Genomic DNA, 27,514 nt, shown 5'->3' with positions numbered 1-27,514 from the left:
CCATGGACAGAGGAGCCTGATGGGCTTCAGTCCATGGGGTCGCAAAAGAGTCAGAAATGACTTAGCGACTAAACAAGTAATTTGTATACAGCAGGTTAATTTTGAATCTCTGGGCTTTGAGGAGGATCAAATGTAAAAAAGCTATAGAATGCAGCCAGGTAAACATGGTGCACTAGTCAACCATGAGCTTTAACACGACCAAATAAATACTTTCTCTTGCTGGAAAACTGAGTGTTAGGTTGTACAGCTGTTGTATTTGTTTGTTTTTAAAAGATATAATTTATCTGAAGAGTAAAATTGCCTTTTGGTAAGACACTGATGAATTTAAAAGCTTTGGCAGATTGTTAAAGTGGGAAATTTTAAGTCAGCCATTTCTCTGGATTTGCTTTTGGTTATTTGATATGGTTATCTGGAGGAGCAGAAGAACCAGGTGTTTAGGAGCAAGACCTTGAAAGCCAAGTCTTAGAATAGAATCCTAGAGTTGCAACTTGCTGCTACCAATTTTAGAAAAATTACATTTTCAATAAAAGATCACACATGGTACACGCAGGATGTGCTTACTTAGCACTACCATGATTATTAAAGAGCAAACCGAAATAATCAAAAATTGAAAAGACGACATTTAGAATTTAATCATTTCACTAAGAAGTGAGATATCTACCTGAATTTTTAGCTAAATGGAATGACGGAAACTATAGTCAGATCAAAGGTACAAAAAACAAATTTTCTTCAGGATTCAATGAACAGTTTGCACTGCTATGTGATTTAGAAGTGATTCTCAGTCTTGTAGGGATCCCTGAATTTCTTAGTGAACTTGCATATTAGTACAACTGTGCCTAAAGCAGTATATAAAATAGGCATTCAAATATCCAGAAACTACATGATTCAGATACCTTTATAAATAAAATATAAAATTTCAGTAGTAAATATGAAAGTAAAAGCAATTAGGAAGCTGTTTATCTAAAATAATGCCAATTAACTGTAGACAATCACAGAACCTGGCATGATGTAAATGTTTTTTGACCCTGTTCCCATAGGCCTTCTCAGGAACTTATCAATGATCATCATCAATGGTTCCAACCCTTCTTAAATATAACATCTGTGGCAGATTAATTAATGACTTCAGTTCTTCATCCATCACTGTATTCACTCTGCCCTATCTATTTGACCATGCCCTCCCATCCTGACCCACCTATGTGATGTGCTCTGGCTTAATGGGATAATAGCAAACATGCTATTTATAAACAGCAAACATGACGCTAGCTGAAGTTGAGAAACTGGACATTTATGTTCACTTTTACACCTCTGCTTCCGCCCTGAGAACATGCCTGGCTGGCTTGCTGGATGGCTCTGAGACACAAGGAGCAGGGCTAAGCTGTTCCACTCGATTGCCAGCTAACCCCAAGACACTGGAGGGAGCCCAGCCAATATCCAAAGAACCTCCAGTCATACTTGCCAATCACTGACTCAAATACTTAAATTACTTTGAGCTAATGAGTTTTGATGTGGTTTGTAAAATGTAGCAAGTTGTGGCAATAGATAAATAATAGACCATCTCTTCTCTTTTGGATCCTCACCATCATGTTTAAACAAGTGCAAGGTCCCTCGTTCCTTAAAAAAACAACTATGGCTTCACTCAATCTTTTGACCAACCTAGACAGCATATTAAAAGCAGAGACATTACTCTGCCAACATAGTCAAAGCTATGGTTTTTCTAGTAGTCATGTATGGATGTGAGAACTGGACTATAAAGAAAGCTGAGCGCCAAAGAACTGATGCTCTTGAAATGTGATGTTGGAGAAGACTCTTGAGAGTCCCTTGGACTGCAAGGAGATCTCACCAGTCCACCCTAAAGGAAATCAGTCCTGAATATTCATTGGAAGGACTGATGCTGAAACTCCAATACTTTGGCCACTTGATGTAAAGAACTGACTTAATTTGAAAAGACCCTGATGCTGGGAAAGATTGAAGGTAGGAGGAGAAGGGGACAACAGAAGATGAGATGGTTGGATGGCATCACTGACTCAATGGACATGAGTTTACTCCGGGAGTTGGTGATGGACAGGGAGGCCTGCCTTGCTGCAGTCCATGGGGTCACAAAGAGTCGGACACAACTGAGTGACTGAATTGAACTGACTATTTTTCGTCAGATTACTTTAATGAGCTGTCCTATACTTGCTATCACCATTTTCTATACCTCTTATTCTTTAACCTAGCTTCCCGGAGAAGGCAATGGCACCCCACTCCAGTACTCCTGCCTGGAAAATCCCATGGACGGAGCAGCCTGGTGGGCTGCGGTCCATGGGGTTGCTAAGAGTCGGACACAACTGAGTGACTTCACTTTCACTTTTCACTTTCATGCATTAGAGAAGGAAATGGCAACCCACTCCAGTGTTCTTGCCTGGAGAATCCTGGTGGGCTGCCGTCTATGGGGTCACACAGAGTCGGACACGACTGAAGCGACTTGGCAGCAACAGCAGCAGCAGGAGGCAACCTAGCTTCCAGGGCTTTTGCTCCATGAAAACAGCACTTACTAGGTCACCAGTGAAATAAATCTAACGAAGGATCTTTAGTTTTTTGACCTTTTGGCTTCCTAACAACATTCAACACTTTTGGCTGTTTCTTCTGCTAGGGACTGGATTGTGTCCCCCTCCCTTCCCACCACCCCTCCAATCCCCCATCCTCAGATTTATATGTTAAGAGATATGGGGCCTTTAGGAGTAATTAAGGTGAAATGAAGTCATAGGGTAGGCCATAATCCAATAATTCCTTAGAAGAAATGGAGTAGCCCTCACAGTCAATAACAGTCCTAAATGCAGTACTTGGGTGCAATCTCAAAAACAACAGAATGACCTATGTTCATTTCCAAGGCAAACCATTCAAATCACAGTAATCCAAGTCTATGCCCCAACCATTAGTGCAAAGAAGCTGAAGTTGAATGGTTCTATGGGGACCTACAAGACCTTCTAGAACAAACACCAAAAAAAGATGTCCTTTCCATCATAGGGGACTAGAATGCAAAATTAGGAAGCCAAGACATACCTGGAGTAACAGACAAGTTTGCCTTTGGACTAGAAAATGAAGCAGGGCAAAGGCTAAGAGAGTTTTTCCAAGAGAAGGCATTGGTCATAGCAAGCACCTCTTCCAAAAATACAAGAGATGACTCTACACATGGACATCACCAGATGGTCAATACTGAAATCAGATTGATTATATTATTTGCAGCTGAAGATGGAGAAGCTCTATACAGTCAGCAAAAACAAGATCGGGGGAGCTGATTGTGGCTCAGATCAAGAACTCCTTATTGCCAAATTCAGAGTTAAATTGAAGGAGGCAGGGAAAATCACTAGGCCATTCAGGTATGACCTAAATCAAATTTCTTATGATTATACAGTGGAAGTGACAAATAGATTCAAGGGATTAGCTCTGACAGACAGAGTGCCTGAAGAACTATGGACCAAGGGTCGTGACATTGTACAGGAGGTGGTGATCAAAACCATTCCAAAGGGGAAAAAAAAAAATGCAACAGTGCAAAACAGTTGTTTGAGGAGGACTTACAAACAGCTGAGAAAAGAAGTGAAAGGCAAAGGAGAAAAAGAAAGATATATCCATCTGAATGCAGAGTTCCAAAGATAAGAAAGGAGAGATAAGAAAGCCTTTCTAAGTAAACAATGCAAAGAAACAGAGGAAAACAATAGCATGGGAAAGACTAGAGATCTCTTCAAGAAAATTAGAGATACCAAAGGAACATTTCATGCAAAGATGGGCACAATAAAGGACAGAAATGGTATAGACTTAACAGAAGCAGAAGATTTTAAGAAGAGGTGGCAAGAATACACCAAAGAACTATACAAAAAAGATCTTCATGATCCAGATAAGCACGATGGTGTGATCACTCACCTGGAGCCAAACATCCTGGAGTGCAAAGTCAAGTGGGCCTTGGGAAGCATCATTATGATCAAAGCTAGTGGAGGTGATGGAATTCCAGCTGAGCTATATCAAATCCTAAAAGATGATGCTGTGAAAATGCTGCACTCAACATGCCAGCAAATTTGGAAAACACAGCAGTGGCCACAGGACTGGAAAAGGTCAGTTTTCATTCCAATCCCAAAGATGGGCAATGCCAAAGAATGCTCAAACTACCACACAATTGTACTCATTTCACATGCTAGTAAAGTAATTCTCAAAATTTTCCAAGTGAGCCTTCAACAGTATGTGAACCGTGAACTTCCAGATGTTCAAGCTGGATTTAGAAAAAGCAGAGGAACCAGAGATCAAATTGCCAACATCCGCTGGATCATTGAAAAAGCAAGAGAATTCCAGAAAACCATCTGCTTCACTGACAATGCTAAAATTTTTGACTGTGTCAATCACAACAAACTGTGGAAAATTCTTAAAAGAGATGGCAATACCAGACCACCTTACCTGCCTCCTGAGAAACCTGAATGCAGGTCAAGATGCAACAGTTATAACCAGACATGGAAAAATGGACTGGTTCCAAATTGGGAAAGGATTATGTCAAGGCTGTATATTGTCACCCTGCTTATTTAACTTCTACGCAGAGTACATCATGCGAAATGCCAGGCTGGATAAAGCACAAGCTGGAGTCAAGATGCCAGAAGGATCAATAACCTCAGAAATGTAGATGACAGTACCCTTATGCAGAAAGTGAAGAGGAACTAAAGAGCGTCTTGATGAAAGTGAAAGAGGAGAGTGAAAAAGCTGGCTTAAAACACAAGTGCTCGGGCCTGGTGCACTGGGAAAACCCAGAAGGATCGGGTAGAGAGGGAGGTGGGAGGGGGGATCGGGATGGGGAATACATGTAAATCCATGGCTGATTCATGTCAATGTATGACAAAAACCACTACAATATTGTAAAGTAATTAGCCTCCAACTAATAAAAATAAAAAAATAAAAAACCTCAATGTTGAATAAACGAAGATCATGCCATCTGGTCTCATCAGTTCAGTTAAGTCTCTCAGTCATGTCCGACTCTTTGCGACCCCATGAATCACAGCACACCAGGCCTCCCTATCCATCACCAACTCCTGGAGTTTACTCAAACTCATGTCCATCGAGTTGGTGATGCCATCCAGCCATCTCATCCTCTGTCGTCCCCTTCTCCTCCTGCCCCCGATCCCTCCCAGCATCAGGGTCTTTTCCAATGAGTCAACTCTTCTAATGAGGACACCACAGTTCAAAAGTATCAGTTCTTCGGCGCTCAACTTTCTTCATAGTCCAACTCTCACATCCATACTTAACCACTGGAAAAACCACAGTCCCATCACTTCATGGCAAATAGATAGGGATACAATGCAAACAGTGACAGACTTTATTTTCTTGGGATCCAAATTCACTGCAGATGGTGATGCAGCCATGAAGTTAAGACGTTTGCTCCTGGGAAGAAAAGCTATGGCCAACCTAGACAGCATATTAGAAAGCAGAGACATTACTTTGCCAACAAACATTTGTCTAGTCAAAGCTATGGTTTTTCCAGTAGTCATGTATGGCTGTGAGAGTTGGATGATTAAAAAAAAAAAAAAAAAAAGAAGAAGGCTGAGTGCTGAAGTATTGATACTTTTGAACTGTGGTATTGGAGAAGACTCTTGAGAGTCCCTTGGACTGCGAGAAGATCAAACCAGTCAATCCTAAAGGAAATCAATCCTGAATATTCATTGGAAGGACTGATGCTGAAGCTGAAGCTCCAATACTTTGGCTATCTTATGCAAAGACCCAACACATTAGAAAAGACCCTGATGCTGGGAAAGATTGAAGGCAGGAGGAGAAGGGGATGACAGAAGACAAGATGGTTGGATGGCATCACTAACTCGATGGACATGGGTTTGACCAAGCTCTGGGAGATGGTGAAGAACAGGGAAGCCTGGTGTGCTGCACTCCATGGGGTTTGCAAAGAGTCAGACATGACTGAACAACAACAACAATAATCCAACAGGACTGAAGTTCCTATTGAAAAGGAGACACCATAGAATGGGAGAGTGTCCTGCAAGCCAGGAGAGCTCTCACCAGAAACAGAATCCTCCAGATCTTAGACTTTCCAGTCTCCAGAACTGTGAGACAATAAATCTCTAAACATACTCTTTTTTTTTTTTTGAGACTCAGTACTGCTTTTCCTCGTTTCTTCCTGTCAATTCAAGTCATCCCACTCTACCTGGCTAATGCATGTTGCCACTTCTCAAGTTGGAGTCCCATGCTTTCTTTTTTTATACTGTCAGCTCTCATCCATACTCAGTTTCTGTTATCAATGATATTCTAGTTATCTCAATTTTTCTGAGTACTAACCCTAAAGCAGCTTTACAAAAATATCCTTGTATCACCTAATTTCATCAGATTTTACCACTGCCTGTGTTTTCTATTTTTCCCCCTCCCAATAAAATACAAGCTTGATGAAAGTATAAATCCCTGTTGGTCTTGCTCAGTATATTATCATTATCACCTAGCATACTGCAGTTGGATAAATATTTGTTAAAAAGTTAATCTGGGACATTTTTTTCTGACCATGATGAGGTAACAAGAATCTGCCCTCTCACTTTATAAACAGCACACTAAATAAATGAAATAATGTTTCTAAGATAAAGGATGACAGAAAGTAGAGATGACTGTGATTCCTGAAAAAAAGGAAATAAAAGGTGATAAGTCCTAAAATTTGCTATGGTTTACTGCTTAGAGAGTTTCCAGACTGCAATATAGGAGGAACCCAAACAGAGCTTGGGAATCTTCCTGAAAAGGGAAGACAGAGTTTAGATGTAGAGGCGTCCAGGGTGACTAGAATGTGTGGAGAACAGGAAAGAGAGGGGCAGAGAGAGCTGGCTCCAGAGCTCCCTGTGAGTCTGCAGATCAATACTGATCAGACATACATGTTTTCCAAGGCTCTGAAAAAGACCACTGAGAAGGACCAGATGGAAAATACCTAGAGGCCATACAGGACCGGATACAACTGTGTTGCCACCAAAAAATGGAATGTCCTCTTAGAACCTGGGTCAGTAGAGTCCCCGGATAGGCACTGGTGTTGCCTGACTAGTGGAGTGAAATCAGCCACTGAAAGGACACAAACACGGCTTCTGAGAACCTGCGTGGTCTGCCCCTGACATACTCTTCAACGTTCACATGTGACATCATGCTCCTCCTTCTCTCTTGACTCAAGACACACCAGTCAAGTCTTATCTCTCTAATTCCACGAGGAATACCAAGCCTCATGTTTTTTTCACATTCACTCCTTTCTTCCTGGCAAGTCATTCCTCCCCTCCCCATTCTGCCACTTGGCCTAGTTGATGCCTACTCATTCTTCACAGCTCAGTTCAATGGACACTTCCTCAGAGAAGCCTTCCTTCACTTTGCTGACTTGGTAAGATCTCCCTATAAGGAATTCTCATCGTAAGTAAGTAAGTAAATGTTAGTCGCTCAGTCGTGCCCGACTCTTTGTGACCCCGTGGACTGCAGCCCACCAGGCTCCTCTGTCCATGAGATTTTCCAGGCAAGGATACTGGAGTGAGTTGCCATTTCCTTCTCCAGGGGATCTTCCCAACCCAGGGATCAAACCCGGAAAACCTGCACTGCAGGCAGATTCTTTACTGACTGAGCTAAAACGGAAGCCCATTCTCACAGCACCACCTATGAATTAAGAACCTGTAAGATCTGTTTAAGTTTTCTCAAATGTCTGCCTCTCCAAAGCTGACCATGAATGGAGTGACATCTGGTTTTGTCCCCCTTCATATTCCATATGACTACCATACTGCCTGGAACACAGGAGACAAAAATTTTTGAAAGAATAAATTAATGGGGTCTACAGATACTGGTTTCTAAAATCTATCATTCTATACATTTATATAACACACAAAGAAGCAAACAAATGAATTTTCCAGGTTGCCTAGAAATGGAATTGGAGGGGAAAAAATGAAGCCAAGGTCTTGCTTAAAATTAACAAAAACAAGGAGGAAAAAACATGACAGGATGAAATCATTCAGATACCTGCTCTGCCTTTGTTGTTGTTGTTGTTTGTAATTAAACAATAGGTGAATTCAGTAGGCTGTTTATTATGATAATCACAGAATACTCAGCTCAGTATAGGACAAATGAGAAAAATACAGTAGTCATGAGGGCTGAACTAAAGATTTTGAATTACTAAATGAATAGAGAAGATAAAAGGGTAGAAAAGCGGAGAAGAGAACATCTGAGGCAGGAATTTAAGGTGTGAAGTACTGAAATAAATCTCTAACAGGTGGTAGCAGCTGGTTAAGGAAGAGAAGGGTGACCCTTGAACCACTTACCTCAGATAGACAAAGCAGGTCTGGAGGCTGCAGGGAGAGAATAAAGATTTACAAAACAGAACAAAACTGGCATTGATGGCTCCCCCAGCACCACTCTGCTGGATACAGACAGGTCTTGTCCCAGGGAGATAAGAAAAAATAAAATAACTACATGTCAGAAATGTAGTGGATTGTGTGGAAAGACAGAGTGGACAACAGGGAGGGAGTGGATGGGTTTTGGGAATGAACTGGATATAATAATCTTAATTTACTAAAAACAAAAAAAAGACAATAAATTTTTTTCTAGTCACATCACATCAAAATTCTACCAGTAAAAATGGGTCAGCAAACTTTTTCTGCAAAGGGTCAGGATATTTTAGGCTTTGTGGGCTTTAGGATCTGTTGCAACTACTCAATTCAGCTTCTGCAGCATAAAACAGCAACAGATAAAACACATAGGTGAATGATCATGGCAATATTCCAATAAAACTACTAACAAGGCAGGCTGGGGGACAGACGCAATTTGGAAAGTTAATCTTGTTTGAAAATAGTGCTGTACTTCATATCCATTAATAGGGTGAGTCAACCAAATTATCTTTCTTCAAGTTTTACTAATTATGTTGTCAAACTGAAAAAATAACTTGAAATATTTTTTGCTAAGTTCCCTGAGTTACTTTGTAACTCTAATGTCTAACAATGCCCAGTAGATCAAAAGAAAAATATACAATATTTGTTGAATAAATGGAATAGTTTTCCATTAAAGATATGGGGCAATTAGTAAAGCAGAATATTCTGTAATGGTTGACAAAGCAATGAGATATAAGATATGTGAGAAAAATTCTAGGAAAAAAAAGATAAGGGATTACCAAAATAGCTGTTTCATATAGCAAAAATACTACACTAAAACTCTTTAAAACCTAACTCTTCTTTTTAGTCAGTTTCTATGAAAATTACAATGATGGGGAAAATATCTAAATGTAAACAGAATGCATTTTATTAAAGCCTTTTTTATTTCATTAGAATGCTTTAAATTACTGGGTCACAGTTTTAACATTTTTACTGATGGCACTGGCAAGTAATAAGACGGTAATATAAAGCCCATGTAAAAAAGAACAGGTCGATATATTTATTATTTTTTTACATTAAAATGTCTTTTTTTATCCAGTTCTGACCAAATTAAGAGTGTGGTTTAATTAAGACTCAAGGAGACTCTGATCTCATATGTTTTCCTAAACTCGTAAGGTATTTTCTCATGGTTTTTAATACAGAAGGAAAGCCACCTGAACTGACTGCTACTTCCTTTCTTGATTATGAAATAAAATCTATACAAAAATGAAACTTATAAATCAGATTTATCAAAATGTGATTATTTTGGCCTGAATGTATTTACTAGAGTCATCTTTTCATGGTGAATCTTAGTAAAGCACTTACAATTTAATTTTGATTACTCTAACAATTTAAGTACAAGAACAAGTCTAGTACATAAATTAACTTATATATTTATAGTCACTGCATTCTTTCTGGTAACATCACAGTAAGTACAGAGAAAGCCTAGAAGGAAACTATGTAGAGCAGTGTTTCCTAATTATGTTGCCAAAACTATGTTCTGGGGCTACCCAGGTGGCGCTAGCGGCGCCTGCCAAGGCAGGATATTTAAGAGATACTGGTTTGATCCCTGGGTCAGGAAAATCCCCTGGAGAAGGACATGGCAACCCATCCCAGCATTCATGCCTGGAGAGTCCCATGCACAGATGAGCCACGGGGTCGCAGAGTTGACACAACTGAAGTGACTTAGTGTGCAAGCTATGTTCTACGGGACAGAAAGTTTGGAGAACGTGTTTTAACATACTAATGGGGCACTGTGATTCAGTAGGCGCAAGAAAGAACTGAGCACTTGGCAATGTTACTCGACTACAGAACACTCTGCACACAGAACATCTTGGTGGACCAGTCTTTCCTGGAATATAACTTTGGAATGCTTGTGTAGTAAACCAGATTAAAGTGACTGAATCATCTGGAAACATTTTTCTATCAAAATGAAATTTAGAAAATCATCTACTCTAGTGCTTCATAATTTCCATTAGGTAATATGATGCTGAACGTTACATGAAGTAACTCTAAATTTTATTTTTAACTGTTAAAGGATATTCTGTGCTGAGGTTGCCTCAACCATACAAATTTAAAAGAATATCTTGAGTTAGGACTCAGAAAAACATGGTAAAATGTTCATTGGCAGGACCAGAGAAGGATGAGTGGTTAGTTTCAGTTTTAGGTAATTAAAAGAGTATATCAATTTCAAATCACCCATATCTCAGTGAAAATCAGAATTCTGAATGAAAAAAATATATATACATAGAGAGAAAAGTCATTTTTGAGGACAGATGACAAAACCGGAGAAACTGACAAACTGAACTTTTTTCAGTCATCTCAGAATCCAATTGAAAGTGTAAACTTGAGATTTGAATTTTTATGGAAAAATTTAACATTTTAGGAAAAATAATATGAGGATAGTAGCTTTAAGTACATACTAGGTTATTCTGGCCTAAAACTTCAGAGGTGTCCAAAGTCCATTTATTATATCCAGCTGTATATCAATTAGGAAAAGGCACACATTTGCTTTAGGAACTCAAACAACACTGACATTAAAGAGGTCTATATTATTATTTTCAATAGTCACACGTAACTTTAGATCACTATCACCACAAAAACCGTCTCTTACAACTGGTCCTTCACATACCCCTTCTGTCCTCCCTTCTAATCTATACTGTGTGCAGCTATGAGGAAAAGACTTCTTAGAAGTAGTTTGATCACATAGTTTATCATAATTCAAAGAATAAATTCTTAGTTTGATCTCTTTTCCTTCTGTTACACCCACTTGGTGAACACAGTTACTATTAAGTATAATGGCCCATCTTTCTCCCAAGCTTTACATTCTGGCAACTGAGATAAAATCACAAGGTGTTCAATCCTATTACTTATTGAGACAGTATTTCAAACATTATCCAGAGCTCAATACTCACCATAAAACTCTTAGATTACCTCTTGATTCATAGAAAATAGTCTACTATCCTAGACATTCTCCCCATAAATTATACACTGATTTGCATCCTCCTAAAAATCATTCCCACTATTCTCATGTTTTTGGCTTCCCAGGTGGCACTAGTGGTAAAAGAACTTGCCTGCAATGCAGGAGACGTAAGAGATGAGGCTTTTATCCCTGGATGGGGAAGATCCCCTGGAGGAGGGCATGGCAACCCACTCCAGTATTCTCTCTTGGAGAATTCCATGGACAGAGGAGCCTGGCGGGCTGTGGTCCATAGTGTCGCAGAGTTGGACATGGCTGAAGCAACTTAGCATGCACACATGCATTCTCATGTCTTAGGAGAGAAAGGACTCTTCTGGCCAAAACCAATCTCTATAACGATTCTCAGGATATCCCACTATCACGTCAGGGGCTTCACTCCATTTCCCCTACTTGCCATCTCATTTTTCTACTTAAGTCTTTCATTTTCCAGTGGCTTCTTCCCATTGGCATCTAAACATCCTTCAACTGGGCTTCCTCTCACTACTTCCCTATTTCCTCACCAATCTGCCATTTACATTTTTCTGTGCTAATTTTCTTCATTTCTTCTTCCTGCATTTACTCAATCATAAGAGTTCTGACTTTAAAATAACCTCTTGTGCTACATAGAAGATTTCAAGACCGAACTGACCTCTTATTAACACTTTACACTGTTGTTTTTTTTCCTTCTTAAAACATACTTCCAGGCACCATTCTCTGCTGGCTTTCCTCTTTTCTCCTGGCTACTCTCATTAGTCTCCTTTTGTACACATCTTTTCTTTTCTCTGTAACTCTGTGGCTTTGAGACCCTATGTTCTTCACATTTTATACTGAACAGTCCCTTTCACTCTCATGGCTTGAATTATTTGCTGGCCCCCAAATCTTTATCTCAAGCCGAGACCTCTCTCCTGAACAAAAACTCGTAACTAGTTGCATCCTAAAATCTTTTCTTGGATACCCCACTAGATATCTCAAACTTTATATGTCTAAAACTGAACACCTAAAGTGACTATTACAATCACCTACCCCGATGTCCAAGCCAAAAACCTGATGTTAAACTTTATTCTTCTATTCTCTAAGACTGATTCTACTTCATGGATGTCTCTCAAATATATCTATTCTTCCCCAATACTGATACTATTAGGGCTCCAGATTTTTTTTTTTTCATTAACTGATGCTGACCTCACAATTTGTGCTATGCCTCCATCAGTAGTTTTATATTTTGCCATTTTTTCAACTACCCCCTGCCCCTTCCTAAATTCCTATTTTGTGTCTTAGCTATATGAACTAAATTAATCAGTGTTCCACACAACTCTGCTCTCTCCAGTCAACCATATTTTCCCCATGCAATTTGCTTCTGCCTGAAATACTTTCTGGACTTCTAATACTTTGTCATTCTTCAAATTCCAGCTTAGAAACAAGAATCCTTGCGTAATTCTCTGACCCTGGGTTCAATTTCCCTCTGTATTCCTATAGTCCATCTCTCTCTCCCATCATAGCACTCATCTTTCTACCAGAATTGCCTATTCACTATCCTGCATAAGATGGTAAGCTCCTCGAGAGTACAAAACATGATTTCTACCGTTCTATCCCCTTAAAACATATAATATCACACTTAAAACATAAAATACACTCTATATAGTGAATAAATAAGCAATATAGATCTTGTTTTCTTACTTCAGTGGGATAAAAAGCTTTTTGAACCTTCTATCGTGCCTAAGAGCGTATTGTAGGAATTCATTAAGTATTTGTTAAAACAAAAATACAACAGAATTGCACGTCTTCTTCCTTTCCGTGTTTCCAGTTGATAAAGCAGTACAAATGTCGTCAAGGATAACGTTTAAAATTTCTGTGTATTAAACCATATCTGGATGGTTAATCTTGAAAAGTTTAAAAACAAGGTATTTGTAAGTAAAAGCAAAACTCTTCATCAACAGAAATATTCCATTAATTCATTATTACATTGCCAAAGGAATTTTCCTAGAAAAGTCCTATTGTTAAAAGTCTCAAACTTCCAGTCACTATGTATTCAATGAAGAAGAAAAACACATATAAAATAATGAATTTTAGTGTCATTTCCAAAAAGGCAAAAAGAAGTATGGAATTATCAAGAATAATGATAAAAAAAACAACACCTTAATAAACATTTAAAAATCAGATAATATAACAAATATTGCTATAAATAGAACTTTATAAAAATAATGTCCTTGTTGATTGAGTGGGAAAAAAAAAGAATGTTAAAACAAAAAAGGAAAGTTATCAGTAAAGATAAATAAAACTTTGAGTAGAACAGGAACTATTACTATGAATTTTTAAAATGAGAAAATGTGAAAAACTCCTGATACTAAAGTTTTTTAAAATGTTACAAAAGGATTTGAAATTAATTTGAAAAATTAACAGTTAGGCATCTTCCACCTTATTTTTCTAGGGTGATATCATATTTAGTGAGATGAAAAATCATATTAAAATACATTTACATTAATACCTTAGAAAGATACAATGGTTAAGCTGGAAGTAACAAAATACAGTTCTGTTGAGAAATGACAATACAAACTATCTTTACTATGAAATGAGGATGGTGTAAAGAATTAAAAATAAAACATTACATTTTATTCTCCATTCATGGCAATCTTTTAAAAATACGTGAAAGTATTTTTAGGTGAATTATAAGTTCTTTTGAAAAAATAACTATTAGACTTCTTCCTCTTTTTTCCTGACATACTATTTGTTGTGTTACTTTTAGTTATCCTTAGGCCAAGGAACAAAGGGCATTACTTTTAGATTTGATTCATCTTTAATAATGGAGACTCTAATTTGACCATCTTTAAAATTTTAATCATTTATGTTAGTTAAAAATTTTAATCACTGCATGTGAGATATACTGAAATAGGTATTATAAAAGTTATTCAGTTAAGTAATTGAATTTTGGGGTTCATAATAATCTTCTAACCTATTAAAACTTGAGTTTAATTACTGCTTTTGAAGTTTCAAATTAAGACCTGAAAGTGTTTTTTTAGTTTTTAAAAAAGTTTCTAAAAAACATAACAAAAATTAAGCCACTAATACCTCTCGGGCCACACAAAAGACTCCCTTAAAATACACAATGTAACAATGCAACCATATGATAAAATATCCTTAAATACCCAAATGTCACCCAGTAACCCTGCATTCGTTCACTCTTTCATGTCAGGGAAGAAATCAACAAACACTACCACACTCTTACATATCCTAAATTGTCTAGCACCTATCAAGAAGCAGAACTGGAACTGGTTATGATGGCAACTAGTGTTTACATCCCATTTTTGCTAGGTTCAAGGGGTAACGGTCTCCCTGAGGCACTAATGTCAGGTTAGTATAACTGAGTAAAGCTCATAATTACTTGCTAAAGTAATTTCAGTTTGCATTCTGAATTTAGCATTACCTTAAAATTACCTCTATATGATTTTCTCCCTTGGTAGGTGATGTATTATCTCCATAAAGAAATCCTCATCTTTATACCCATGGAATCAATGTCAGATATGAAAAAACTATTTAATAAGTTGCTGACATATTGGAAAAAAATCTTGACACTTTTAAATAAATAGAATCTAAAAGTGGTTCCCAAAGCAGTATCAAAGGGCCTAACAACTTAATGGTGAATGTGAAATTGATACCCTAGGATTATTATTATGTGTTACAGTCTTTATCAAATTAACCATGAGATAGTTTTTACCTTCCAGATGGTCTCAAAGTTACTAATTTATCATTAGACAATAAATATATATTAGCTTGTAGTGTAGTAGTAAATTTTTAGATAGCTACTTGGGCATATTTATTTGTCAAACTGTTCTCTATATTTTACATTAGATCAGATGCAAAAGAAGATAGTATTTACATTAATATTTTAGAAGCTTTCTATGTCTCAAATATACTTTTCTTGAAATCCTGGACACATTTAGATGTGGGGAAGTCCACTGGGACATTTAGCAGCACCTAATTTCATGAGTTTCATACTAGGTGCCAAGAAATTAGATTGTCCAAATATTTTGGAAATAAAACTAAATCAACTGTTCCTTTTCTATCCATCATCTAATATTTCACTCAAGGCACCTACAATGAAACTAAAATTAAGTAGAGAAAAACTTACCTAGTTGGTATTTTGAATAAAAGTTTGCCATTTGTCCACTGTTGCAAGACTGTCGTTTATGTCTTTTTGTTGACATTTCTGTGGTCTTCCATGGTGGTCTTTTTCTTTTGTTCAATTTGCTAAGAGCTTCACAATTATCAGGATTCTTGTCATAGTTAACACATTTATTTAATTTACTATTTTCAAGTTGGGCAGGAAATTTATCGCTTGAAGGATTATTTGCTTTAGCATTTTCTATTTCTTTAGATTGCTTTTTAAAAGAATTTTGCCTAGCAGACTGGGATCTTAAGGTAAAGCGCTTTGATTCTTCTATGTGAGTTTGACGATTATTTCCACAGTTAGATTCAGGAGAGTAAATGATGGTATTTAACTTAAAAGTATTTCTGTGTTCGAGATAGTTGATTTTCCTCAAAAATATTCTACAGTCTTTTAAGGTTTTTGACCTCCAATTATTTAAACATACATTTCCTAGTCTTGGTCCCTTTTCAAACTCTTTTCGGCTGCAGTTTGTTCCATTCTCCTTTGCTTCTGAGTTAAATTTATTCTCTAAACTAGCATGTGTTTTGAAATCAGACATGGCCAACCTCTGCTGCAAAAAGTTATCCCTGATCTCAGCTGGGAAAATAAACTGATTATCTACTGTGTTTTTTCCTTGGAGTGGGACGTCAGCATTTGTTACTCCCTCAGTCTTACTCAAAAGTTGGTTCTGGCAAAAAAATCTTAAGTTCCTCCTTTTAGATATCCAAGCACCTGTCCCATGGCTGTGCAGCTTTCCCTCTCTTCTCCACCTTTCATGATGCAACCTCTTAAACTCAGTTCTTTTTAATCTAGTTAGTGTTAAATTACTTTTCACATTTAAAAGCGGGGAGCTAACCATTTTATGCAGTATATGCAACTTCCCTGCTGACTTTGAAGGTGAAGATAGTGCAAATTTTTTAAAGTGCTTTCTGAAAGGGCTGGTATTAAAATCAGAATATTTCGTCCCTAATTTAATTCCTCTGGTGTTTATTACTTCCAAAGGGTTTCGTGCATTTGCTTTTCTAACTAGTGAAAGAGACTGTGTTTCTGTTGTTTGCATAAACCAGGTACAGAGTTCATTCAAATCACACTTTTTCTGAAAAAGCATTTTTACAGGTGAAACCTCAAGTTCTAAAAGACAGGTCTCCAAAGGGCTTGCTATTTTGAAGTTATCATTTTCAATGGGTTCTCTTTTTTTATGAACACAATTTTCAGCTTCATCTCCACTCACAGGCACCCAAGCATTTGTTATTTGTTCAAATCTATTGTTTAATTCCTCTAATAAGGAATCGTTTGAAGTAGAAGCAGCCCACCACCTGAGCAAAGGGTTTGATGAAATTATAGGGTCCAAGGATACTTCAGAAATGGGTATTAATTTATCTTCCAAATGTTTTTTTGCATTCCTTGAATTTCTAGCTCCTGGCGTACCTTTGGAAGCTATTTTAATCCTTGACTGCTTATGTTTGTCCTCCTGACTTTTACCTTTCTGCAAACGGAGCTTATATGACTTATGGAGCAGGGAATTTCTATAAATAAGTGAACTAGAAGATGCTAATGAATGTAAGAAATGCAGAGATGGTTTTCGGTCCCTAATAGAATGTCTCAAAGGTATAGCAGCAACCATACTTTTCGATTCATTCTTGAATTTGTCAGCTTCAGTGTGCCTTGTATCCATGCTGCACTGGCGATTTTCTTCAAGCAGACTTTTCTGGAATATATTCTCTTGTTCTAAAGGAGGTAAGCAGCTGCTAATACTCACTTCTCTCTCCTGAGGTGAAATTCTATTGATAGTCACAGATATGCCAGAGATTTTCACTTTTGCAGGTCTACCAGGCTTCCTAATTATTGCCAAAGGCTTCTGATTTGGTCGAATAATGTTCTTGGAAGATTGAGGTATCATAGACTTGTTCTTGAAAGGTCTAACATATTCAAAGCCAGACCCCAAGATTTCACTTTCAGTAGTCAAACTTGAAATAGCACTTATTCTTTCACTCAAGTCAGTGTCATATTCTCTAATACTTCTGAGACTATTATATTCTGTTGGAAAATCAGTAACATTATTTTTTAAAGACACACCACTGCTTTTGTTTATACTTCCTTCAGAAACATGCCTTTTAGTTCTTCTTGACCTTCCATAAATAACAGTTACTATAATACTCTTCTGATATAAACCTTCTTTTACTTCTGATATGAGACACTCTGGGCTTTTCTTTTCAGCACTAATGGACTCATTTTGGCAAATGGAGATGTCTGTTTGGTCAGTTTTAGGTTTCGGTGGTCTTCCAATTGGTCGCTTTATCTGTTTCACAACCTGGGGACCTATTTTTTTAGGTCTACCTGGTTTTCTTTTAAAAGATGAATCAATCGTATTGCTTGAATATTCTTTAGGTAACTCTTGTGGGTTATCATTCTTCATATCATCTGTAAACACTGCAGAGGATTCTGCAGTTTCTTTTGCACAATTAAATTTGTTTAGTTCTTTTTGGAAAATGTCACCATCATTAAGATTAGAACTATAATTTGCAGAGTTAGCATTTGGGATGGTCTCATTTGTTTCTTTTCTGTTTTCAGTTACTTGATGAGTTGGTTGCTTTTCAGAAGAAAAATCATGATTTGATTCGGAATTACTGACTGAAGTTAAAGTATATTTGACTCCTTCACTGCTTTTAACCTCAGATAAAAACATGAGTTTGATAGGACTAGAATAGGTGGCAAAAGAAGAGCTTTCAATGGTTTCATATTTTGTTGGTACATTTTCAACACTGGAAATCAAGCTATTTGTGTTTAAAACAGATGACTTTTTCTGGTTATTAAGTTGTTTGCTAATCAAATCTATTGTAGGTATATGATTGGTTTTAATATTGGTGGATGCTACTATGGATTTTGATAAACTTTGCTCTTTGCATGTCATTCTACTTACAGTTAGAGTCATATTTCTACCAGCAGGTTGATCTTTACCATCAACTTCTATCAATTTCTTGGATGCTTTATACCCTTCTGATAATGACTGATTATTCCAAGACTTTTTGGCCATATTTATTGTATCTTCCAAACGTTCCACAACAACTTGTAAATTAGAATTCATTGCAATTTTGTTTAAATCTATACTATGTGAGCTTTCAATCTGAATATTTTTTACTGCGTCTTTTCTTTTGGTAGAGTCAGAAACTTTTTTGGCCTTAGGGGATTTTTTGAAAACATAATTATTTGTTACATATATAGAATACCACCCTGGAGGTACAATATTTCGTTTGGTTCTGCTCAAAAGTCCAGGGACATCACTTTTCAAAGGAGTTTGAGTATTCTCTAATTTTGGATTCTCTTTATGATTTTGCAAAAACTTTTTCCTAGCCACAGATTTCTCCTGTGACCTCCTTATGCTCATTTCCTCAGGAGAAGCTGTTTTAAAGCTTTCTGAAAATGCATCAAAAGCCAAGTTAGATTCTAAATTATTTAGAGGTAGTTGCAATGACTGTAATCCATAATCTGGTAAAAAGGATGTTTCCACATGATTATTATCTTGCAGGCTTTTAGAATTTTGTAAAGAAGGTCCTTGGCAATGATAGAATTGCTCTTTGTCTGCTGAAAAGAGTTCATCATTGCGCAAAAACTTCCTTGGATTTTTTCCGGTGTATTTTTTTCTCATAAAGTTTTCATCAAGACTAGCAAGTTCTCTTTTTATCTGTAAAGACTGCCTTCTGAATATGGGTGAGTCAGGAGAGTTGTGCATTGCAAATAAGGTTTCTTGACGCTTTCGAAATCTTGTCTGAATAATTTTATTTTCTATCTTTTTATCATGTTGACTCAGTAATTCCATAAAACTGTAATCACTGGCCTTTGCATTATGCAAAAGAGAGGTTATTAAATCTCTCAATTTTAAATCATTATCTGTATTGCAATCACTGCTAGATAATTTTATAAGGTTTGTCATATCTATTGTTTCTATTGATTTTAATTTTTCATTAATACGATCCATTAAATCTTGAAAAATTATAGTAGTTTCACCCTTTTCATGATTTGTAGTACAATTATTGCTGTCTTCTAAGAGCAAAGAATCAGAGTTACTGGATTTTTTAGTTTTAGGCATTTTACCTTCATGATCATCTTCATCACTGCTTATTTCCGCTGGTGTCAGAGATGGAGGCTGGTTAATGTTTGTTTCAAGTCTATTATTTTCTAAGGCTGAACACTCTGAGATGACATCTTTCAATTTTTCAAATCCTTCAGCCTGCACAGGTGATAATGGTGGGGGTGAGGGACTTCGAGATCTACAAACATCTTGAAGACTTACTGAAACATCACATATTTCCCTTGATGAAAGAGGACTCTGAAAGCCTGATTTTGTGGAATGAATGTCTGCTAACAGTCCAGAACAACACCTGTGAGAATTGTAACTGTTTGTAATTCCTCTATTCACCATGGTCTTAATGTGTTCAATAGTTACAGTTTGGCAAGATAAACAATGTAAATCTTTAATACAGACTGGCAGAGGCACAAAACCAGGGCTTTGTCTTTCATTCTGTAAATGCCCTCTTTCTGCCAGCCTATATTCACAACTACAGAACAGACCATCTAAATCATCTTCAATTAGGGGATTCTGAGACTCTGAAGACACAGTATAGGATGAATTACAACAGCAAAGAGAAGCAGCATTCTGCTCTTGGACTAGAAATTTCAACATAGCCAAAACTTGTTCCTGGTGATGTATGCACAAAGATTCCAAAACTTTGCTTAATGCTGATTTTCCTTTTTCCATTTTAGTAGCTTCCTCTGATTTTGCAGTTGAACTAAAAATAAAAATCAAACAAAAAATGAATTACAGCAAAAATACTAATATTAATTTTAACAGAGCTTGAAATAGATATTTTGATATTGCTGGACTCCTAATTCCTATGGAGAGCTGTGAAAGTGACATCTTGATTATTGCTTACCGAAAATATAATGAAGCACTTATGACAATTTCCCATGACAAAATATGAGTCAAAGCAAAACCCTATTTTTTGTGTAATATAAAGGCTGCTACTGATAGATATGGTTATATTTACAGATTGCTAATGTTTAGTGCTTTGGCTATATTAAGAATATTTAATGGAAAGTGCTTCAGAAGGAGTTAAAATTTTTGTAAAGTAAATATTTTATAAGTTATTTGGTAGTTATCAGTCCATATTAGTACAGATAAGATAAATAAGATGTAGGAGAAAATCTTTCTTATCTTTATTTAAAATAGATATTTTTCAATGTAGTGAAAATAAAATTATTAATAAAAAGTTTTGTATAGTCAAAAGGAAAATTAAGGGATTTAGATTTCATATAACAGGCATTTTAACCTAGTAATAAAATAAAAATTTAAGCTATTTAAAAATGTAATCTATTTTTAATTTATTTTAAATACTAAATTAATTACATCAAAACTAAAGGCATTACTTACCTAATTATTTAATTTCAAATGCTGGAAAATATCCCACTGCAGAAACTAACATAAATCTAATGGAAACTAAAACCCAGGATTACTTAGCAACCAATGTATAAGTCTATAAAAAAAAAATCTTTCTAATCCAATACCAGCAGCAAGAAGAATAAAATATATTAAAAGAATTCTGTTTCAGAAAAGTATCTATTTAAATTAAACATATCACCAAACTCTGTACATGAAAATAGCCTCCCACTTGTGATTTCTTATATTTGTTGTTGTTAGTTACTGGTTTGTATAAATTTTATTTAGGGTTGGAACTGAAATATGCTGACTATGAACTGCAGTAGAAGACTGTATTTTGCTTAAATAAAGGGTTATATTCACCAACATTAAAAATTAAATAATTTCTTTAAAATGAAAGTGAAACTGATTTTAAAAAGTTCCTCCCTAAATCCAGTTTAACCTGTTTCACAGATAAGTAGGCAACATGTTATCTACATTTTATAAAATTTCTGTTGAGTAGCAAAAACACCAAAGCAAATGTTTCAGATTAGATAAAAATTTTTCTGGAAAAAAGATAATTTTACTAGATTCAACCAATGTTTTGCTGCTAAAACTAGTGTGGGATTTAACATAAAGCAGTTATCAAACAGAGAGGAGAGATGAAATTACAATAAAAATTTTGAAGTCCACTGTCATCTCTAGACAGATGAAGACAGGACATGACCTCGGTATCTCTTCCCTTTGGAAAATAATTTTTTTGTAAATTTTGTCATGGTTGGAGTATAAAATGATTGAACTGACTCCAAAGATTCACTACTGTATAGCTCAGAAAACATATGTAGAGATAAAGGCACAAGTAAATGTTAACCGTCAATAAAAGAGTGTAAGTGGTATTCTGTTCTTTCCCAGCAAATTAAAAACTATAATTTTCACATAAGCAAAAGAAAACCCCAAAAGTTCTGACAGGTCCATTTCCAACACGTTTGTTTAAAAGTTATGTTATGGCCTATTAAACGTATCTATGACTAAAGAGAGAATTTACATGCTTCTCATAAAAATAACTCCCTAAAACTGGTTTAACCTGTTTCACAGATAAGTAGGCAATGTTGTATCTACACTTCATAAAACATTGTTGTTTGACTAGAAGCAAAAACACCAAAGCAAATTTTGCAAATTAGATAAAACTTTTTCAGAAAAAGACTATCTATTTTTTAAACATTACTATGCTTTCGTAACAGTTCCTGAAATGCTCAAGTGATTTTTTCTGTTAGTAGTCTAGAGCAGAACTAATCAAAATTAATGACTAGTGTTATTGTGAAAATCATTGAAAGATTTTTATAGCTCCCTTTTGACATTCCAAGAAGTCTATACTTTAAGAATTTCTTATTCAGTTGATTATTTTTAATAGTGGAACTTCGAAAATCTCAACAATATCATAGGGGCCAATAATTTCAATCTAATGTCATATGAAGAACAGCTTTAAAAAGTTACTAATTAGATATTCAGATATTAAGATTTTATACATCTCTCTCAGATATCGGATAACTAAGTTCTCAAATTAGAGAATTCCACAATATGCTTATTTGGCTTCAATTATTTTCATTTCTGTATTTTTTTGTATGTTAGAATCTCAAAGAAAAACCGAATGTATGAGTAAATAGTTGAATACACATAAGCCTCCAATCTAGAATTTATTCTCACTTAACTACATAAAGATTCTTAATATTGTATGTTTCACAGCTCCATTGCTTTTCATGCTAAAATTTTTTCTAACCTTTTCCTGTTTGATTTATAAACAAACACATCCTGCTTATTTTTTCATAAGTTTCTATCCATTTTCCCCATTATAAGCTTTGTTGCTGAGAGTTGTCTTTAGAAAAAAGTCAATTTCTATTATTAATAAAACTGCTTCCTAGAGTGAATCAAAGAAGCCAGTGTAGTCAAGTTTTCTTTTCTTTTCTCTTTTTCTTTTACTGAATGAATGAGTAAATCAATCACACACCAACAGTGTTGTAAATTTAAGTGCAAAAGCATTGAAGTGCTTTACTACAAATTACAACCTAGAAACACGTTAACTGAACAATTAAAATTCATACAATCAGATTTAGATATATAACAACACAAAGTAGAAACAGAATTACAGTACATTTACAACACAAGACAGATACATGAATTCATTAGAAAATATTGTAATAAATAATTCATGAATTATAGTGCAATTGATTTATGCATAAATATAACTAATTGCCTAACAATCAGTTTATATTAACAAAATCTGTCAAAATCAAGGCAGCCACAGAGTTTTACTAAATTACTGCGACAATGAAAATACTGTAATTAAAGAACAAATACAAGTATTTGTACTGTAAACAACTAAAAAAATCAGTCTCACTAAAGTTAGTATACAATTTAATATAAAATTGTCATTAGCTACCAGAAATGGTTTAAACAACTTTACTGAGCAGTAGTTTTCTAAAAACAGAGGCACTGTTTTTTCTTTTCCTTCTTTTTTTTTTAATATAAAATACTTGAGGAACATTCAAATAAGTAGAAAGCACATAAGGATTGCTTTCACCTTCACTAAAAGTCTGCTGAAACTGGATTTTTCAGAAAATTGTCAATTAACAAGTAGTAACTGGTAACTAAATTTATAAAGTACTTTGAAAGTTAAACATAAAGAACACCTTAATAGAATCACTGGGGAGAAGGGGAACCCATAAATTTCCCTGCCTTTCCTAGTTTGTATAATCAAAAGTTAACTCAATAATTAGAAACATTTTGTTTCTTTTAAAAGTTATGGGTTGATCATTACCTATAAACTATCAAAAAATATTTAATTTACTATTTCTGACCAAAAATAAATAATACGAGTACTAAAATGCTGCAAATTAACTATAATATCACCTATAAAACTACTGATCACTGTGAAGTCAATAGCAAAATGATCCCTGATTTTATGAATCCTGTAAAGTTTTTGGTCAGGTCATCTTTTAAATGATATAAAAGTGTTCTGTAAGTATCCCTTTACTATAAACTTCTCAATCAATTTATTAATGTAAATATAGTGTGAGGAATAAAAAAGCTCAATACAATATAAATATTATGTAATGCATTCAAACCCCCAAATTTTTGCAGGTAAAATTCTGTATAAAGAGGTCAATAAAATTGTGTTGAAACATTTAACTTTGTTTTTCAATGGGGGGGAAGGGAAATATATTAAATAATCCAAGTTCTGGCCCTCACAAAATATGGCTTAATTCTTTAAAAACAAAGATGACCCTGACATCTGCTGTTTTGCAATCTATTATGTATACTTTCTTGGGGGGAAAAAAAGAGCAAGAGGATTCATATCCTAGTATGCAAGTAACTTTAATAGCTGAAGAGGATTCAGTATAGATCTGAGAGACCAAATAACTACTTGGTTGTGTAGTTTTCTACTCTTCAGTTTCTTTAAACTTATGTAAGCAGTTTTTAAATGTAATAGCTGAAAATCTCTTTAGTATTATATGTATATGTGATTATTAGATACACACAAACACAAGTGTAAAAACACATGTATTTGACAAGGTGCACTTATTTTTTAAATTCAGCTTTAAGTATTCCTTTTGGACTTAGGAAAACTGGCTTAGAAAAAATGATCCGAACCTGAATTTTAACAGAGAAAAGGGGCACTCGAAGAATTTTGTATTTATGAAGCAAATCCCCATTCTTTCTATGGAGGCACATGCTTTATAACATTTTACCACTAAAACTGCATACTCCATAAATCCAACATGGATACTCTGAAACACATTTTAAAACTGCTATACAAAATTACTGGTCTTTCTTATGAGTCTAGTAAAAGTTAAAATGCACTGCCCAGCTTCTAACTACCTAATTAGTAGAGAGTTTACATTACTGAAAGTTCAAAACAGCTTCAGTGTTAAATATTTGTAAATCTATTCAAGACCCTGAACAAACTGCAAATTTGGTTATTAGCAAAATGATAATGTATCGCCCACCAAAATGAAATCTGTAACTCATTTTGATAAACTGAAAATGTTTTGAAATGTCACAGCAGCAAATATATTAAAGTTACACTGAGGTTTTTCAATAGTAGGAGTGTGTCACAATCCTTAAAATTTAAAGTAGTCATAACATCAACTAACCAGCACATTTAAACCAAAATTATCATTCTCAAGCTTTTTCTGTGCACATTATAAACATGCTCTAAGTTGCATTCCAACTTTCTTTTCTAACCTTACACATTAGCTTATTTTTCAAATGAAAAACAAAATTAAATTATTTTAATAATTAAATTTAAATTACTTTTTGTTCTTAGTATTCCATCTTACATTAAAGGATTCTATAGCTGCTGGGGTTAACTATGTGTCAGTTTCTTTTTAAAGTATATACCTTATAAACCCCAACTTCCTGCTAAATCAACTATTAAATGATAAATATTAAATTTCATTATACATATCATTTAAGGTTTTCTATTTCTGGTGGATGCACTTTAGTGCATTTCATATTTCATAGAATGCACTGTAGTGTACTAATACTGTATATATTAATTTTTATTAGTGTGGAGATAGCTGTCTGTTTAAACTTTGATTGGTTGTTTCATATACTTACAATAAATGTAAGTATGTTATGCAAAAATGCTTACAAACTAGTAATATATTTCCATTAGAAGATGGTTCAACTGAATGGCTGGAGTGGTCTTTCACCAATAAAAATATTTCACTTGACAGTTACTTGTTTTCCCACAATGCTTTATGCTATTGACTACTAAAGAAAACCTGAATCTTTTTCACCTATTTATACAAGGATTAAATACAAACTATCAGAATTAAGTAAGCAACTATATAATTCTGTCCACAGTGAAAACCCTGAATAAAACTTTTTTTCAAAAGGCATGTAAGTGGTTTTTGAACTGTAAAATTTCATGTCTCCTGTCAGAGTGAGCATGTGTAATTCCCACATGTGTGTATACAGACACACAACAACACACCTGTGCACATACACACGCAAACACACATACACGCACGCACGCACATACACACACACAAACATCTTCCTAACAAGTAATCTACACAGGCTTGCTGCTGTTTTTGCAGCTGCCAGTCCCTGAATCTGTCATATTATATAACCCAGTGTCTGGTAATCGGAGTTTCTTCTTCGGAGGAGTCTTCAGTGTTCCAGATCTTTCTTTTACCTTGTATTCTAAAGTGCTGTGAGGTACCCCATAAATTCCTTGTGCTTTGGAAACACTCATTTTTCCGCTCATTACCATTGCAATAGCCTCTTCCATTATTTCATGATCATATTGCCGATAACGGCCACGTTTTTTCCTGGGCTGCTTATTATCTTTCCGATCCAATCCATCTTCAGTATTTTCAGAGGTTCCATCAACTGTTCCATTTTTAGAATTAAGACACAAAGGAGAGAGGTCCCCATGTAGAAAATAAGAGTCAACACTTGAGTGAGTTACAGGCCCAGAACATTCTATTTTGTTCTGTTTAGGGAGTATATTTTTCAGTTTTTGGAGGGCTGATCCTTCAAGGACTGGAGAGGTTTTGGAAACTTGATACATAACATCCAGCAGACCAGGACCATCAGGTTGTGGTTTTGAAATAGAACTTACTCGTAGCTGAGGAATTTTTAACTGTACAGTAGGATGTGTTTCATATTGTAGGCTTTCATTTTTTTCTTTAAATTGAGTAACCATTTTCTGTAGAGTTAACTGATGGAGGTAACTGGAAGCTGTTGGGAATTTTAATTCTGAGGTTTCAAGTAGATTGAGTTTACTTTTTTCTGTGCGCTCTGCTTGAGCTCTTGCCCACAAGGCTACTTTTTGCAGCACTGCACAAGTTTCTTTACTGTCTTTATATGAGTAACTATCATTGAAATCTCGAGTTTTGTTTTTAAAAGATGCAGGCTTCCCTGCTGGTAAGGCTTCTAAGTGGAGAAGTAAAGTTTTTTGAGGTATGCCATAAAGTATGCCTGCTTTATTTATGTCCAGTGCTCCAGACTGAATGTCTTTCAAAGCTTTTGAGAGCAAACCATCTGCAAACTCAGCACTTCTTTCCACATAGTCCTCTCTGTTTCTGTGTAGTCTCCTGGATGGATGGAATGAAACGATGGTAAACTGATGCATGAGAGACTCTCACACAGCTATGGAAGGGGAGGGTCCACTCCTTTATTATACTCCTTGCTTAGGTAACATCACTTTTTAAGTCTGTGAGATGTAGTAGTTACTCCTTATCAAAGCAAACGCTACAGTCCTGGTAGGACAATGTGTCAATCATACGGTGGCCTCAACGGGCAGACCTTCCAAGAACATAAAATCCTAACTCAGTATTTGTAAAAATATTCTCATGATGTTGCTATTCCTCTGACAGATGCTTGTAGAGCAACACTTATAATTTTTTTTACAATTAGAGTTCCATTATATAAAATACCCAAATCCTAAAGGAGTTTTTGTTAGTAGAAACGTGACGTTACCACTAAACAAGTAATAAAAGAGTCAACCCCTTTAAAGGAAATTTGTAGCAGTAAGAATATTTCCAAACACAAACACCCCATATTCTTCTCTAGATAAAAACTTAAAATTTGAAACAAGTAGATATGTTATATTGGGTAAAATA

At 35.5% G+C, this 27,514-nt stretch overlaps 1 protein-coding gene across 14 annotated transcripts in view; it reads right to left on the bottom strand.

Moving 5' to 3' along the window:
• LCORL (ligand dependent nuclear receptor corepressor like) overlaps positions 1-27,514 on the bottom strand; it is a 169,735-nt gene that overhangs the window by 8,635 nt on the left and 133,586 nt on the right. For 9 of the 14 annotated variants that reach the window (XM_043438480.1, XM_043438485.1, XM_043438486.1 and 6 more), the window contains one exon: positions 22,831-26,986. The exons of 1 other annotated variant lie outside the window; for it this stretch is intronic. In XM_043438480.1, coding sequence (XP_043294415.1) covers positions 25,957-26,986 — 1,030 coding nt within the window. In that variant the 3' untranslated portion in view covers positions 22,831-25,956. 4 more of the 14 variants (XM_043438488.1, XM_043438481.1, XM_043438477.1 and 1 more) reach the window with 3 other exon arrangements.

This window comes from Cervus canadensis, chromosome 19, assembly GCF_019320065.1.
Source record: "Cervus canadensis isolate Bull #8, Minnesota chromosome 19, ASM1932006v1, whole genome shotgun sequence".
NCBI lineage: Eukaryota > Metazoa > Chordata > Mammalia > Artiodactyla > Cervidae > Cervus > Cervus canadensis.
The sequence above is the reverse complement of the archived record's forward strand: the minus strand, read 5'-3'. Positions and strand labels throughout refer to the sequence as shown.